Raw genomic sequence first — 16035 nt, forward strand, 5'->3', positions numbered from 1 at the left:
CAACTGGGGGAACTTCATATATATGTGGTGGCAATGTCCCAAAATACATACATACTGGCAAGAAATTAAATCTAAGATCAAAGATATCACCGGGGTCTCTCTCCCAAAATGCCTGTGCACCGTGTTACTAGGGGATGTACCCAAGGATGGCACATACCCCGTATCATGCCCTAGAGCGGAGCTCACAGCAAAGCGGCTTCTGTCCACACAGATGACCCCGTGCACGCTTCTGGAAAACCAACGAGGGACGAATCTTGTCCTACTGGTGGGTTAAGATTTGGGAAATCGTAGCTATAGAAAAAAAACTGACGGCACGTATGACGGGGACCGTGACACGATTCTCACACATTTGGGCCCCTTTTTTCGAGTTCGTCCAGGAAAAGGAACATCTGTTTTTCAGGCCACAAATATTGAAAACACCTGTTACAAGATTAGCGATCTGCACAACAAAAACAAAAAAGACACTCAGGACAGAGGTGCACGTTGCAGAGGAAGGCAGACCTGAGACATCGAGGAGGAGGCAGTAAGCAGGCCATGACAACCAATGGAACCAACCCTTATAATATTTATTATGCTCATATACTTGTTAATTTGATTTATAATTTAATTTGGGGGGTGGATATGAAAATAAGAAACAGAACAAAATGTCAATGCTCTTACTGTAAGCAATTGTCGATGTTGACTAAACGCCATGTTCATTGAGATTTCAATAAAAACACTATTGGGGAAAAAAATACATTGCTTGAGGGATCCTGTTACAGGGGGCTTTGGAATGGCTTTATGATTAGATCAAGAGTTGGCTATTACAGCAACTGCTAATGACAGGAAATAGGTTCGTTCCTGACCATACTGTAAATGCTTTATCATAGGTTAGAGCAAAATATTGGTTTGGTAATTGTATTAAGGTTGATAAAATGGGAATAAGCTTCAGATCACAGCTGTAATAACATAATTCACTTCTCCCCATATATGACAGAAACAGACTTGGGTGATTGATTATGATATAAAAATTTAGCAGCAAGCAATCTCGATTAGCAATTCATTGAGAATAATTAGAAAGGTATATTGGACTACATTTAGGCGGAGATATGAGCAGGTAGGTATCTCCTTCATAACCACCATGAATAATTAAGGATATTCTTTGTGTAAAACCAAATGTATTAGCAGTTACTTGCAGTGTTAGCTTTGCAGTCTGATAACAAGGCATGTATGCACCCACAGCAAGTCCTGGACACCCCTGGGAGGAATCATGGAATTAGAAACTTTACTGATTTCTACTGGAATTGCAGGGGAATTACCCGATGATTGCCGCAATCATGGTAAACCAAATCATATGCGCATATAGAGAAAAGAGAATGGAGTATTTTTGATTCTATATTGGGGGAAGTAAGTGATTACTATTCATTTGAATGAAGGTTTTTGTTATGAAGAAAAAGTTGGATATTGAAATTATGAAAGCATGCAACTTCACAATATGTTAATGCTCTAAATACCTAAAGACAATTGACTAATAGATCATAAATGGTGAAACTAATGGCTGATTGTACAATTATGGAATGGGTAGTGGGAAAAGAATATCATTTTTCTGTATTTCCCCATCTCTCAGAAATACCCTTATTATGCAAGTAGACATTTTTAGAGAGCCAAATGACTGATTGCTGTTTGTCACTGCTTCTTAAGGTAGATTGCACACCACATGAATGTTGTCAACATCCCAGAGGAGGCTCGGGATAGGATAAAAAAAAATATGTGCAGAACAAACAAATATCGGTTGGGTAGTTGGAAGTTTTCATGAGGACAGTCTTGGAGAGTCCAAGTGGTAAAGGAGTTAGGAGAGTCCTGGCATGATAATTACAAGAACAAAGGATTACTATACATATGAATGTATAGAAGTGGCAGCAAATTCTTCTTTTACATATTTTTTCTTCAATTAAACTGTCGGAAAACAAATGGGAGGGTGATTTTGGAGCGTTAGAATATTCATTTTGATTTAACCCACAATGTTAAAAGTGCATGCAGGGCAAGAATATGGAAATAAATGCAATTTCATTTTACATTGTTTATATCTTTTTAAATGGAAACATTAGAAATGCATGTTTTTATTTTTTACATACATCCAACATATCATGGGAGATCTTCATGGTGGTAATTTGTACAATGGTTCTGTAATAGAAATTATAATTAGTTTTCTATTACCCTTAGGGAATAAACAACATATTTCACAACAGATTGGTCCTGCCAAAGCCAAATATGCATCCGCTAAAGATTAAAAAGACATTGGGCATCATTATGGCTCTGGCGGTAACCCTTCCAATGCTGCCTGCAGGCTGCCACTGGACCCGTAATTTAATTGTTTACCTGACTAGTCTCTCTTCCCCCCTACACCTACCAGAGTCAATTATTAATTGAATAATTTTTGTATTGATCCGTGTGACTCCTTTCCCTGTTTTCTTAGATATATTGTTCCCCTGGTCCACGGTTTAGGGGACACCCATCCCTTTGCTTTTTTTTTTTTAACCGGCACCTGGCTTCCCGGTGCCACCTGTTGATCACGAGTCCAGCAGCCCGGGAAGTCAGGCGCCGGTAAATTGTAAGTCCCCATTCGCATAGAGTCCCACCGGATTCTATGGGGGTGGGGACACGGAAGCACCGGCACCGTTGCCAACAGTGCTGGTGCTTCCTTGACCGGTCTGCCTACCTTGGCCACTGCGCCCAGCAGGGTTAGACCTGTTGGGCACAGCGGCGACTGAAGGCAGACTGAGTTTGCTGACCCGGAAACAAGGGTGCCGGTGAGCTTACTGGCACCCTTGTTTCAGGACCGGCAAACTTCTAATGAGGCCCATTAACTAAAGAAGGACAATCATAGCTGCAAACAACCAAATGGCAAAAGGCTATGGTTTATAAAAAGGTGAAGGAATCCATCATGTTAAAGCAAAAGAATATTTAGAGTTATTCCTACCTTCTGGTTTTGAAAGTTTCAGATGTGGGGAATCCAATCTCAGTGGACTGTGAAGCATCAAATCTGTATCGCCCTCACTATCAGGGTAACCTCGATCCTTCTTCTTTTTCTCAGACTTTGTCTAAGAAAAAACGTGATTAAAATGGCAGCAATTAATGTTTAAATGCCAAGTAAAGTAGAATATACTGTACAAACATCTCACTAGGTAGCTGTAAAGCATCTAATTTAGAAGCTAACTGTGCGAACTGTGAACGAGATATTTAAATCAGGCTTTCCCCAATCTTCTCTCTTTTCACATGGTGTAGTGCATACGTTTCGAATATAGGTCTTTCTTTCAGCTCTTTTGCCACTAACTACATATGCCCCAGCCATACTTTGGCATGGCAGCCAATGAGTGACAGGTGGGAAATCCATACCAGCCCTGCAGATGAGCAGTCTACAGGCCACTTCTACTCGATAGAAATAATTCTATTAGGGTGTTTTTCCCCACAGACCTCTGATGGATGTGTGTAGGAATACAGGGTGTCCAGCAAAGACAGTCCAAACTCTTTACTGGTAGCGTGGCAGAACAGTGTTGGCTTTGCTTGGAGGAGGGCAGACAGCTGGTAGGGAAGTACAAAAAGGTTCCCTAGATTACACAGCAACAACACTAGGCAGTCATACTGAAACAACGCACAAGTACACACACACACACACACACACACACTTACATATGTATAGAGAATCCGCACAGGAACATCTGCTACATATTTAACACCTACAGTGAGTGAGGTGGTTAAAAACAGATCTTAAAAATCCCTGATGGTGGCCACTGAAAGCACAATAGAATCAAGTCTCGGATGTAGCCCTGTATGGTGCCAGTGTACTCGAGAAACAGGTGGAACCCAAAAGAACAAAAATAGTTTTTGTAGCACCATTGTTTTGTAAGGAAAGGTGTGAGCAGCAGTCATTTATTACATCAAAGTATCTAATAAATCAAATGACTTGCTAAAATTAATATCCAGTGATAACGTGCGAGGAAATAGCTGCCAGGTGGTGACATTTCCCTCGGATTACTTCCCTTAAAAAAATCAAACACTTTCCCCAAATATTCTAGAATTCGAGGCAATATATAAAAAGTAGCTTAACTACCCGGCTTTGCCGGGGATTTCAAATCTCAGATTTTTATAACTCTGATCGGTAAGTCTCACTTCAGTTTCTTCAGCAGTTTCATTGCTTCATTCTTTAGCAGCACAAATTCTCAGATCAGTAAGTGTGGCTTGAGTTTGTTTAGCAGTTTCATTCTTTCGTTGTTCAGCAGCACCAAATTCTCTTCGCAGCAAGTCGTGTTTCTGTTTCTTCAGCAGTTACGTTGCTTTGTTTTTTAGCAGCATGAATTCTCTGATTAGTAAATCTTACTTCAGGTTTTTCAGAACTTTCATTGTTCTGTCTCAAAGAATGTTGAATTTAATCAGCTTCATGGTCTTGAGATCTTCCTTCTTCAGAATGTTGATCATCTTTCAGCTTTGATGTGCGATGATTAGCACTTTCTACAAATGACCAGTAGATGGCGGTGTAACCCCACAAAACGTTGTGCCAAAAAAACAAAAATATTAATTATCTCGGGAACGGGATGACCTATTGAGCCAGAAATAGTAGCATTAATTTGGCAATGAAATACAAATATTCCATGCAAAATGACACCAGACCTCACCGTTCATGAGTATTTGGGGAAAGGATTTTAGGGGCCAGAAAGAAAAAAAGAAAAAAAGAAAAAAAAAGTCACCTACCCGGCGACTTTTTCCCCAGCTACATTATCACAGGGAACCCTAACAATCTAGTCTTTGGTGTGGTACTCCAGAGACCCAAGTGGGAGCCCATGACCAATATCGAAGTACAGTTAAGCCCTTTTTGAGTTCATACATGTGTAAATGTTTTCGCCAAAGAAAAAACAAAAAGGGACAATGTCCACAGGAACCCATGGTGATAGGATAAAGCTTCAATCTTGAGACCCTGCCAGACAGAGAAGGATGGATGCAGAGAAGGATTTCGAAGAAAGAAAGTCAAATGATATGCGGTAGAGGGTATGTGCAAATCACCACTACAAGACTTCAGGGAATATATCAGGACCCCAGGGATTAACATTCAGAGTTCCAGTTACTGCGAATTTGGCTAGTAATGGTGGAAGAACTCAGTAAGCATGGTGGGTGCTTTACAGGTTCAGAGAAGCTAGTGTACTAAGGGACTTGAACTCTGGCCCAGTGACAACTCAAACAACTTAAAGGAGGAATAACCCAGGCATAAGCAGCAGCATCTACAGCACCAGGAAGACTGAGAAACCTGGCCAAGGTTTCAGGATCAGTCCCACAACAGGAGCAATGGCTGAAGGTGACCCAAGATGGCCCAAGATGGAGCTAAGGCGGAGTAGGAACAAGTTACTTACCTGTAACTGTTGTTCTCCAGCATGGGGTCTGCCATGGATTCACATGCTCATGAATATTCCCCATCGTCAGGCTGGGAATCCTCGGTAAAGAAAAAATCAGTATCAGTTTTGTTTCTGATCTGTCTTTCTTAGTAGTAACCAATCACTGATCTCTGGGTCATACTGTCCCCAGCCAATGACTTCCCTCTCCCTAAGCCCCTCCCCTGGCAGCCATCCTCAGATTTGGTAGCATGTACAGTTGCATTATAACCAAGTGAAGAGCCGCAGAGGGGAAGGGGGGAGGGTTCGCATGTGAATCCATGCCAGACCCATGCTGGAGAACAACAGTTACAGGTAAGTAACTTGTTCCTTCTCCAGCATGGGGTCTGGCATGGATTCACATGCTCATGAATATAAGAATACATAGCAGTACACACATGCACAACCACGGGAGGTGGCAAAGGCTCAACATTAAGCATTACATAAACTCAATATTAAGCAACCCTTACCTCCTCACCAGGCCCACCTTCAGGCGAACAGGTTGCGCAGTACTGCTTGGCCAACTCTGGACTCCTCCCTGGAATCCCGGTCGACGCAGTAGAATCTCGTGAAGGTGTGCGTTGACCTCCATGTAGCAGCCCTGCAGATGTCCAGCAGGCACACACCAGATAGGAACGCCGTGGTAGCAGCGATCGCTCAGGTCGAATGGGCTCTCGGACGGCCGGGCAACGGCCGGTTTGCCAACCGGTGACAGTGTATGATGCACCCGGAGAGCCATCTGGAAATGGAAGCCTTCGAGAGAGCCTTCCCTTGGTTCACAGGTCCAGAGTTCACAAACAGCTGTGACGTCTTCCGAAAACTATTTGTGCGGTCCACGTAGAACTTCAGCGCTCTAGCCACATCCAGCGAGTGCAAAGTCCTCTCGGCCCGCGACAAAGGCGACGGGAAGAAAACTGGTAACACCAAGGGCTTGTTGAGATGGAAGTCCGACGGCACCTTGGGCATGAAGGAGGGGTGCGTCCTCAGCACTACTCTTGTGTCGTGAAAAGTCAAGTATGGAGGCTTGCGGGATAGGGCATGGATCTCTCCCACACGCCGTGCGGAGGTGATGGCCACAAGAAATGCTGTTTTCCAGGACAGGAACTTCAACGGTGCCGAATTGGCGGAAACCGGTGTCAACAATGCCCGTGGCCACCGTTATGGCGTGGTCCGACGCCACCTCAACCTCCTGCAGGATCGCCAGGGCCTCTGCTCTCTTGTCCTCCGGGAGGAAATCCAACAGGGGGGCGATCTTGTACCACAACTCCCTGTCGTAGCGGGCCACGATCGCTAGGGCGTTGGCCATCTTAATCATCGTCACCGCAGACGAGATGACTCGTCCCATGGCATCTAGTTTCTTTCCCTCGCCGTCCGGCGGGGAAGTAGAAGTCGATGCCCCCCCCCGCTTTCTTCTTGGCCGCTGCCGAGACGACCGAATCCGGGGTCGGTTGTGCTCTAAAAAGGCACAAAGGGGCGGCGTCGGGGACCCAGTACTTTTTCTCGTACCGGTCCCTCTTGGCAGGCGTCGTGGACGGGTTCTTCAGGAGAGCAAGTCTCTCGTCCCATAAGTCCTCCAGAAACGGCAGAGCGAGGACCGTCTTCCTCTTGGTCTTGCGCCGTTGGTAGAGAAAGCCTTCCTTCTTCTCTTCGGGGCAGAGCTGGAAAAGCCCGGACGCCCTGGCAATCATGGCGTGAAACGAGCCAATTTCGTGGGGCGGGGATGCTCAAGGAATTGGCGACGGGAGGTCAGTCCCGTCGTCACCACCGTCGTCATCTGTCCCCGTCATGGCCGTATCTGTTCCCGTGTTCTCCCTTGGGATCGGGGAAGGAGACAAAGGCTGAGAGGGCCGTGAGGGCTGAAAAGGCGGGGTTGGATGAATCCTCCTCTTGTTTGTTTGTTCTGTCGGGGGTAGGGGCAATCTCATCCTTATCTCTGTGCATAAGGCTTGGATTGCTGTCAAAATGGATGCCGAGTTGTCCTGTGGCTCGGGCTGTGACAGTTGCTCCTCCTCCACGGGAGCCTCGTCGTCGCCACCCTCGCTCTCCTCGTCCCCCTCGTCAGGATCTCTCCCGTGGGAACGGGCCTCTTCCAAATTCTTGTTGAGTCCCTCTTCGACTTCGACCAGCTCCTCCTCGGAGGTTGTGTCCGTGTCCGTAATGGCCACCGGCCCCCCCCTCTTTTTCCACCGGGGTCCTCATGGGGGTCTTCTCAATGGGCTTAAAAGAGGATTCCCTCCGCGGAGGCATGGAAACTCTGGGCCCCGAGGTCACCTCCACTGGGGTAGCCTCCACAGGATTCGCCATGGCCGCAGCGACTCCTTCACCTTAGGGGGAGGGTCACCGCCTCGCTCCCCTTCGGCCGGTTCCTTCGAGATCGACCAGGGCCTCTCCAGAAGCTTAGCCGAGTTCTCTGCCTTTCTCTTCCCCGAGCCAGAGCGTTGGCTCGTGGTCGATGGCAGCCGAGGAGCCCGACCGTTCGGCGCTCCCGGTGCCCACGGACTCGCGGTGCTTTGCCTTCTGTTGGGCCCCCGTCGCCGGGGGAACCCTCACTGGACTTAGAAGACCGCTCGGACTTCTTCTTTCCAGCCAGTTGCCGAGACGGGTCCGACGATCCCTCATGGTCCGTTCCGACATGTTCCTGCAAAACGCACAGTCCTTCTCCACGTGCGTTTTGTCTTCGTGAAGGCAGTAGAAGCATTTCGAGTGCTCGTCCTCCTTGAACAGATTCTGTAGCTTGCATCCAGGGCAGTTCCTGAACGGCTTGCCCGGTGTCGAGCTCCCTTTCTCCTGGGCCAGGTCCACGAGGTAGACTTCAGAAACTTCTGAAATCCTCCAAGAAGCGTAGCTCAACGAAAACTTCACCCTTGTGGGGCGTAGAAAATTCCGAAACGGGTCAGCGTTGAACGGAAGTAGAACCGGTGGAGCTCGAGGCTCGATTTAACCGAAAAATTTGATAAATCTCTTTGGAAAGCACGAAACGCAGAAAAAAGCTCGAGAGCTATAGCACAAGGACTCCCAACACTTGAACGTGTGGTAAAAATCTGAGGATGGCTGCCAGGGGAGGGGCTTAGGGAGAGGGCAGTCATTGGCTGGGGACAGTATGACCCAGAGATCAGTGATTGGTTACTTCTAAGAAAGACAGATCAGAAACGAAACTGATACTGATTTTTTCTTTACCGAGGATTCCCAGCCTGACGACAGGGAATATTCATGAGCATGTGAATCCATGGCAGACCCCATGCTGGAGAAGCAGTGAACCACCACTCATCCAGGCCAGGTTGACTCCCCACCTCATTCTAGCTAGCTATGTGGACTGGGAAGAATCTAAGAAATCGAAAGGTTTGACAATATCAAGGACCTAACCCTTTCAAGGTTGAATGGGGAACGCTTTCAACTTGGGGCAGTAGTGGGATGAGGGAATTGGGAGAGCCCCGGTCTCCGTTCCCCTGAATGTGCCTTACTGCATGTGAGAAGAACACCTCTTCTCATCCCATTCCTGCAATACATTATGGTGGCCAGAGTTTTCTCTCCACTGTTGCAGAACTCCCAAGACCAGAAACCCTTGCAACGGAAGATTGAAAATGCAACCCACCGGTAAGAGGTGCAGTGGCAATCACAGAGCAGACAGCACGTTGCTTGCTACGGACTGGCCATCTATACACTTCTGCTAGGTAAACCGCTAAGTCTGACATGGATATTGACCGTACCAGCCCGCCATTGCAAAACATCAGCAGACCCGCGTTCAGAAAGGGGGCAGCACTTCCAAGGTGCTTCATGTCTTTACACAGTGTGTAACCCGACCCCTGGTGGGGAACAATGTGGAGATTGGGCGGGGTACCAGATGAGCCAGTGAACCAATGGAATGGGGAGCAGGATAAAAAGGGACGAACAGAAGGGAAAGTGTGCGTTGTTCGGGTGAAGTGAAGGCAGGAGGAGGAGGAGGAAAACCCACACAAAGACCAGGCAGTGGAAAGGACAGTGGTGCGGATTGTGGAGGCTACTAGCAGTAAGAAGTTGGGCTGTACTCCTCTCGCCATTAACAGGGAAAATATCAGTGGCTAAAATTGTTATTGTTCCTAAACTGTTATTCTTGTTGCAGGTGAGCCCCCACTTTTGTGCCAATGTCTTTCTTCAAGAAGCTGGATGGACTGCTTCTTTGGCTGTTCTGAAAGGGTGGTACTCTCGGCATAACAAGTACACAAAACTGCCATATGCACTCAGAGGGCTGGCTGCTCTAGAACTTTTCAACTATTGCTCAGCCCAACCCCAACATGCAGCCTCATGGGGAGGGGTGGTGCTCATCTTAACTTACCAGGGAAAGGATTTGCAATGCCATGCACTGAGACACTTTGCGAGAAGACTAATAGTATAATGGTGATGTTATCAGATCCTTTTAGGACCTTACTTTATGTTTGGGCCACACGGCTCTGCACAGGGTTATGGCCACCGTATTTGCTTTAGACATTCTGGTATGAGTTGACTGCAATTCTGAGGCTCCCCACCTGCATCTGGAAGACTTTCATGGATAAGGTGGGAGTGTACAGCAGGGGGTTCTTTATAGGGATAGCAAATTACTGACTTTTTAGGACTTTCATGCTGAAAAACAAATCCACATAGGCCACTTTCATTCATAAGACCTGCTCGGGTTTCCCTGATGTACCACCTGAACATGCTGTAGCTGTTGCACTTAAAGTGCTAATGAATGGTGGTAGATGGATTCAGGAAGAAGACCAAGCTTTTGGTCCACATGCCAGTGAGGTACATTTGAAAAGCAGATGTGAATGGGGTGGTGACTTGGCAGAGACGTTAGCAGACATTGAGTGGGCGTCTATGTGTCACCACACAAAAGAGGTTTCCATAAATGCATGATTCAAATTGACAATTTACACAGAACCTACATGCCCCCAATGAAAGTACATGGGATCGTACCAGACAAATCCAGGCCCTGTACTAGATGGCCTTATCCTAATGCTGATTTTTTACATATGGTTTGTGAATGTGCTACCACATATGAGTAACGTAGCCAGGTCCTGAAATAACTTTTTGCGGGACAATAGTATCCAAAATCTTACTTTCCGGGTACAGACTATGGGCCTCATTCCACAGTAGGCGGTAAACCATGGTACCATACCGGTACCACCATGGAGGAAAGGGGAATTACCACCCCATTCCAAGTTTGGCCGGGCGGTAATTCCCCCTTCCTCCATGGCCCTTCCCCATTCCCATTTTTGCCCCATAGGGCATAATCCAATAGGGCTCCATGGGAGGTGGGGGGAGATTTGGTGCTTGGAGCTGCAGGTAAATCCAGCCACCGCACCAGCAAACTCAGAGTATGTCGGTCTGCAAACATACTGGTAAATGGAATTACCGGCATATTAATTCCAGACCAGCATACTCGTAATGAGGCGCAATATTTTGGCATCAGCGGGCCATGGACCAGCTGCCACGAGTGTTCACGGACCCGAGGACCTTGATGGGGAGGCATGAATTTTAAGTTAACAATTTTTAATTCACACAACCCCTCGCAAGCCCAATCAAAACAAGCTTGCAAAGCCACTTATGCATCAGAGACAGACCTAGGAAGGATCAACAAATGGAACAACACTGGGTGCTGACGAACATGGCGCAAGACATCTGTTTTCAAGATCACACCTGTGCTTAATGGAACTTCAGCAAGCAGACCCGTCCAGGGCCGAAGGACCAAGGAAACTACAACCAGAGCTATTTATTCTACTTTGGCACTGAGAAAATGGCGCCAAAACCACAAAGAGCCGCTGAAATGAGTGGTATCTATTGCTACAGAGTCCCTCTCGAGAGTGCTGCCCCAAAATCCCGCAAGACGTTCATCACCACGACCAAGGTCGAGGAACAAAGGTCTGCATCGCTGCTGTGGGGTAAACTAGCCCCTGGATGCCAGAAAATAAAAGGCCAGCGCAGAAATGATGGCCAACATAAGGCCTATGGAACACAAGCAAAAAGGAAAGAAAGTGGGCCAAAATATCTGAAGATGCAAAAATGTGTGCAATACCTCTCATGAAGGAAAGGCATGTGGCAAGGATATTTTGACAAAGCCATGAAGAGCTGTGCGGATATTCCATGAAACCACAGTCCACAGTATCTTAAAGAGAATACCGGAATTGTGTGCCCAAGCAGCTGCAGGGAAATGGAGCTTTCTCTTTCATGGATATTAAATAAAATGGTGTAATTTATTTTTTCCCTCTAGACTAATATGCTCAGCAAAATGCCCACCAGACTTGCAAGCCTGGGCATGGTGTTCTCATGTACATGTACCATTCAGAATCAATATGCACATATAGTTGAAACTGTGTGCCATAGATCGAGGTCATTTAAAATTGCAAATTAGGTGAGAGTTTAAAGGCCATTTGCTGCAGGAAAGAGGGACTGTGATTCTCCTAACATGAAACCAAACTCCAGGACCTCCCCTTTGCTGTGCTGAAGACAGGCCTGGGGTGTCATCAATCAGAACTAGGTCTTAAAAATCCAAGCCTAAATACAAGAAATAATATTCTCTTAGATCTGAAACATGGTGTGGACCAGATAAGATTGGGTCTGTTCTGGCAGCACTGGTAACCTCTGTGTCACAATTCCCATAAAATGTGCATTAGCCTAGTCATTAGCCCATGAAGGGGCAGGCTAATCTAAACACAGATCCCTCTGCTGACATTAGGCCTGAAGAGGGGAAATTAAACTTTAAAAACAAAACAAAAAAAAGAAGGTGAGGGTATAAGCAAATGGTGGAACTGCACATTGCTCTTCAATGGGAGAAATGCATTGTATCATGTACATTGGACAGTGTAAATCTCACATGGGTAATTATAGGATTTCATTAAAGGTGAAAGTTAACCCCTTCTAACCATGCAAAAACGATTTTGGTGAGATAAAGACAACTGAAGTTATAAATGAAAATGTGATTTGGGCTTTCTCGTGATTCTCAGAGATGTGAAAGTTATTAAAAGTATGCCAATTATGATTCATATGATTCCCGTAAAATGGCACATTTTTCACTGATATGATTTGAGTAAATGAAGAAAAACTGTATTTCTGCACAGGAATGACATACAGACTTCCGACTAGTCTCATCTGATTTGCATTAAAATGTAGATGTAAAAAAAAGTATTCATACATGCTAGGTTTTAGAGATTATGGGTTCTTGCCATGTAGTGAGATTTCTATGTTCTCAAAGCATGCCGAGCCCATCTGTCAAAATGAGATGATAAAGCCCTCTCCTCCCCTGGCTGTCCCAAAGCACTTCCCCATCCCCTTGTCCTATCAGCACACAGGTGGAAGTGGGGTAGGGGAGGCTAGCCAAACCCTTTGGTAAGAATCATGACACATTATTGATGTCATCTGCCCTATAACCAAGCCAGCTTGCCTCATAGCTGGTGCTCTCCCACCAATTCCATGAGGCGACCTGCTACCGAAATCTGGTGTGATCATCCCAGCAGAAAGAGGCCAAACCCTGCAGTGAAGCCAGGAGACAGAGAAGCTGATTGGGGCTCTTTGCAGGAAAAAGAGGAGACCCCTTGACTGACCCCTTTTGGCTGTCCCAGCAGTGTGCCTAGACGCTCCCTAATGCTCACTCCAAACCTCTCCTGTAAGTAGAGCTACCCCAAGCCATAGATTGTATAAGCCCTGTATGCTTTTAGCATTGTTTTAGTTATTTCCCCTTTGAAAAATCCAGTTTGCCGGTGTAGATTTTTAGCATAAATTAATGAATTCATGGGATCTGTATTGTTGGCATTCGAAACCAACAATCTTTACAGCGTGTCGTGAGCCGGTATAGTCATAAAGAGTTGCCAAAAGAATGAATCCCAAAAAGCCATGTTTCCGCGTGTGTTCCCATTGTGCAAGGTAAAAACGAAATTGTCCCCGTGTCCATTGTGCAAGGTAAAAATGAAATTGTCCCTTTGCACTTATTTCTCATATTGCATCTGTCATCCCAACCCAAAACCGATTTTTCCAGTTGTGTGCTAATATACCCCAAAGTCTTGCCTGCCCTTTTGGTTTAACAAAAATGAATTTCCCATTTCAACTGTGTAATTTAAAACCGATTTTTCCATGCTGTTCGGACCAAAATCCTGTGCCAGGTGCAGCAAAACACATTTTCGCCTTACATTTCTTCCAGTCATATTGTTTCTGTGAATCATACCACAAACTCCGATTTTCACATCTTGTTCTCACTCCCTGCCACTGCCTTCCAATCAAAAGAGTCAAACCTAGTGGATGTTTGGAGGGTGAGGGTTGCTGGGACAAAAGTATAACCCTGTTTGCACTAATTTCCATTCTGAGCTTTGAACTGTTCTTTGCTTGTACTGGCAGGTGATGTCAAAGGAAACTATTGCGATTACATATTCTAGGGTTATCTGTGTTTGTACTTTAGAAAAGGTGGTTTTGTTTTTGTGTTGCCACAACATTGGTGGCTGATGTAATCTGTTCTAATTTGACTTAAATAAATAAATAAATAAATAAATAAATAAATAAATAAATATCTTATTAACACACACTGTCCTGGTTCCTAGTCCATTGTGGCACCGGGTATTTGTTGGGGTTGTGTGCGAGAAGGGTTGGAGGCCTTACCAAAAAGGACCTGAATGATATAAATACAAGTGTTTTTTATTGTGTGCCACATTCATTGTAGGGGAAGGAGACCCCGGACTTGCGTGTGACCGTATAATAAACGGTAACACTGCATCAAGGAGGAAGTCAGCTGGAACATGAGCTTCAATTCTGAGGTACTGTGGGGCTTTAGGTTTAACCACCTTTAGCCAAATCTAGAGCTTCCTAGCTTGATGAGTGCTTCTTTCTATCCTTTTGAATTACTTCAATTCACTTGTTCAGGCCTAACAGCTTATGCACATCAGGTAGACTCTCTTGAGCTCCTGGATTTTTCTTCAAAGAACTATGGACTGTTCAACTAACGCTTTCTAAGAAGATTGCATCTTAACTACAACTGTCCTATTGACTTTGGCTGTCCTGGCTGCCTAAAGGCATCCTTTCTGAACCCTACTGGCTTTGGCAGTGTTTGTTCCCTATAAAGGTTTTAATTGTTTTACACTCTTATTGCTTGTGGAAAAGACCTCCTACATCCCTCTGGAAGAAAGGACTATTGCTACAGTGCTACAGTGTTCTATTCTACTCTCCTTCCCCCAAACTCAACATTGTATGGTGAAACATAAGTGCTACCGCTTTGAGAAACCTGAAGGAGTCTCACCCGCTAGTCCCTGTGTATCGGTCATCCAGGTGGCCAGGACACGGCCATCGCTTTTGGATCCAGTTTTTGTGGGGTGGACCAGTGCAGGAGGATCACCTGGGTGAGGGGTCTTCAGGGAGTTGAAGTGGGACACCGGATGGCGAGATGCGGTATCCCCTTCCCTATAACACCTTTTCCCCATCCTACCAGGTAGCATAATTAGGAACTCAGCCCCCCCACCCTCTTTCCCGACACAAACACTTTCTCACGGACATCCCAACGTGAGCAAAAATGGACTAACACCAGAGCTTTATACCCGACATGTCCCAATACCATGGTCAGGCAAGGTCAGGCAATTACTGATCATTACTCATGCCTGACTTCCATCACATTTCCCCACACAGAAAAAAGGGCGAGCACAAAAGCACACACTGAGCAAGGCAAGGCACACAAGGAGCAGAAGTTCCAAGATGACAGTTTTTAATACTAGGTGAAAGACAGCAAGACCAGAGAGGGTTGCAAGGAGGGAAGTGCCCTTGACCTTTTCGGACCGTTACGTTCGTGAAACCTTGGAAAATAAGAAACCTAAGACTGGGGACGAAAGCTAAACAAACCTGTATTGTGTGTCGGAGGTACCCGGGGCTCTCCCATGCCGATAACCATGGCAGGGAGGAACGGTTGCCACTGTGGTACTGTCATTGGCTCCTACAACAAAGCAACGCCAGTAAAGACAGCACAGCCGGTGAGTCGGAGAGACTGATACCATACCAGCCTGTGTTAGAACCAAGATTGCAAGCAGCAACATTGTCTGAAGAAATCTAAAAAGAACAGTATGTGAAAAGTGTTTAACCAGCGACACAAATAGAATTGAAAACCAGGAGTGAATGAACTTTTGGAGGCCAAGAAAGATAATGTAGAGATAGTGGTCCGACGCCACATGGGTGCTCTGTTAGGTATCCAACTGGTTGGCAGCTGTGAAATGGGAATTTTGAGATCGAAGTGGTCCTGCAATGGGCAAGCTAAACCTGGGCACATTCGAAAGTCTTCAATAGTTTAATGTGAACAGAAATTGGTCCCAGCCCAACTGAGGGAGACTAGTTGTGTAAGAGGCGGATCTGAGCCCAACTGAGGGGGAACCAGGGTGAATGCATAAATTGAGTACTATAAGAGGAAAGGAATTTTGTGTTTTCTTTTCATACATCAGGCCCTCTGAATTAAGAGACTTTGAATCAAAGTGACTTGGGCACAGAAGGCCCTGATGCTGGAAATGGAGTGTGCTTTGTACGAGCGAACCGCCTTGTTCCGTGCTGAAAATGTGTGGAAGGGAGGCCAACGGCCTGAAACATCCCGACATATAATTTTGTACACACTTTTCTTTTTCATGAACACTACCCCACACTATTTGTATTCAGCAGTAAGGATTGG

General features: G+C 45.8%; 1 protein-coding gene across 2 annotated transcripts in view; it reads right to left on the reverse strand.

Moving 5' to 3' along the window:
* The window catches only part of BRD7 (bromodomain containing 7), a 718458-nt gene that overhangs the window by 632395 nt on the left and 70028 nt on the right, over positions 1 to 16035 (reverse strand). For both annotated transcript variants that reach the window (XM_069604773.1, XM_069604774.1), the window contains exon 3: positions 2960 to 3080. In XM_069604773.1, coding sequence (XP_069460874.1) covers positions 2960 to 3080 — 121 coding nt within the window. The remainder of the gene's footprint in view (positions 1 to 2959; positions 3081 to 16035) is intronic.

This window comes from Ambystoma mexicanum, chromosome 1p, assembly GCF_040938575.1.
Source record: "Ambystoma mexicanum isolate Mex_15411 chromosome 1p, UKY_AmexF1_1, whole genome shotgun sequence".
Classification (NCBI taxonomy): domain Eukaryota; kingdom Metazoa; phylum Chordata; class Amphibia; order Caudata; family Ambystomatidae; genus Ambystoma; species Ambystoma mexicanum.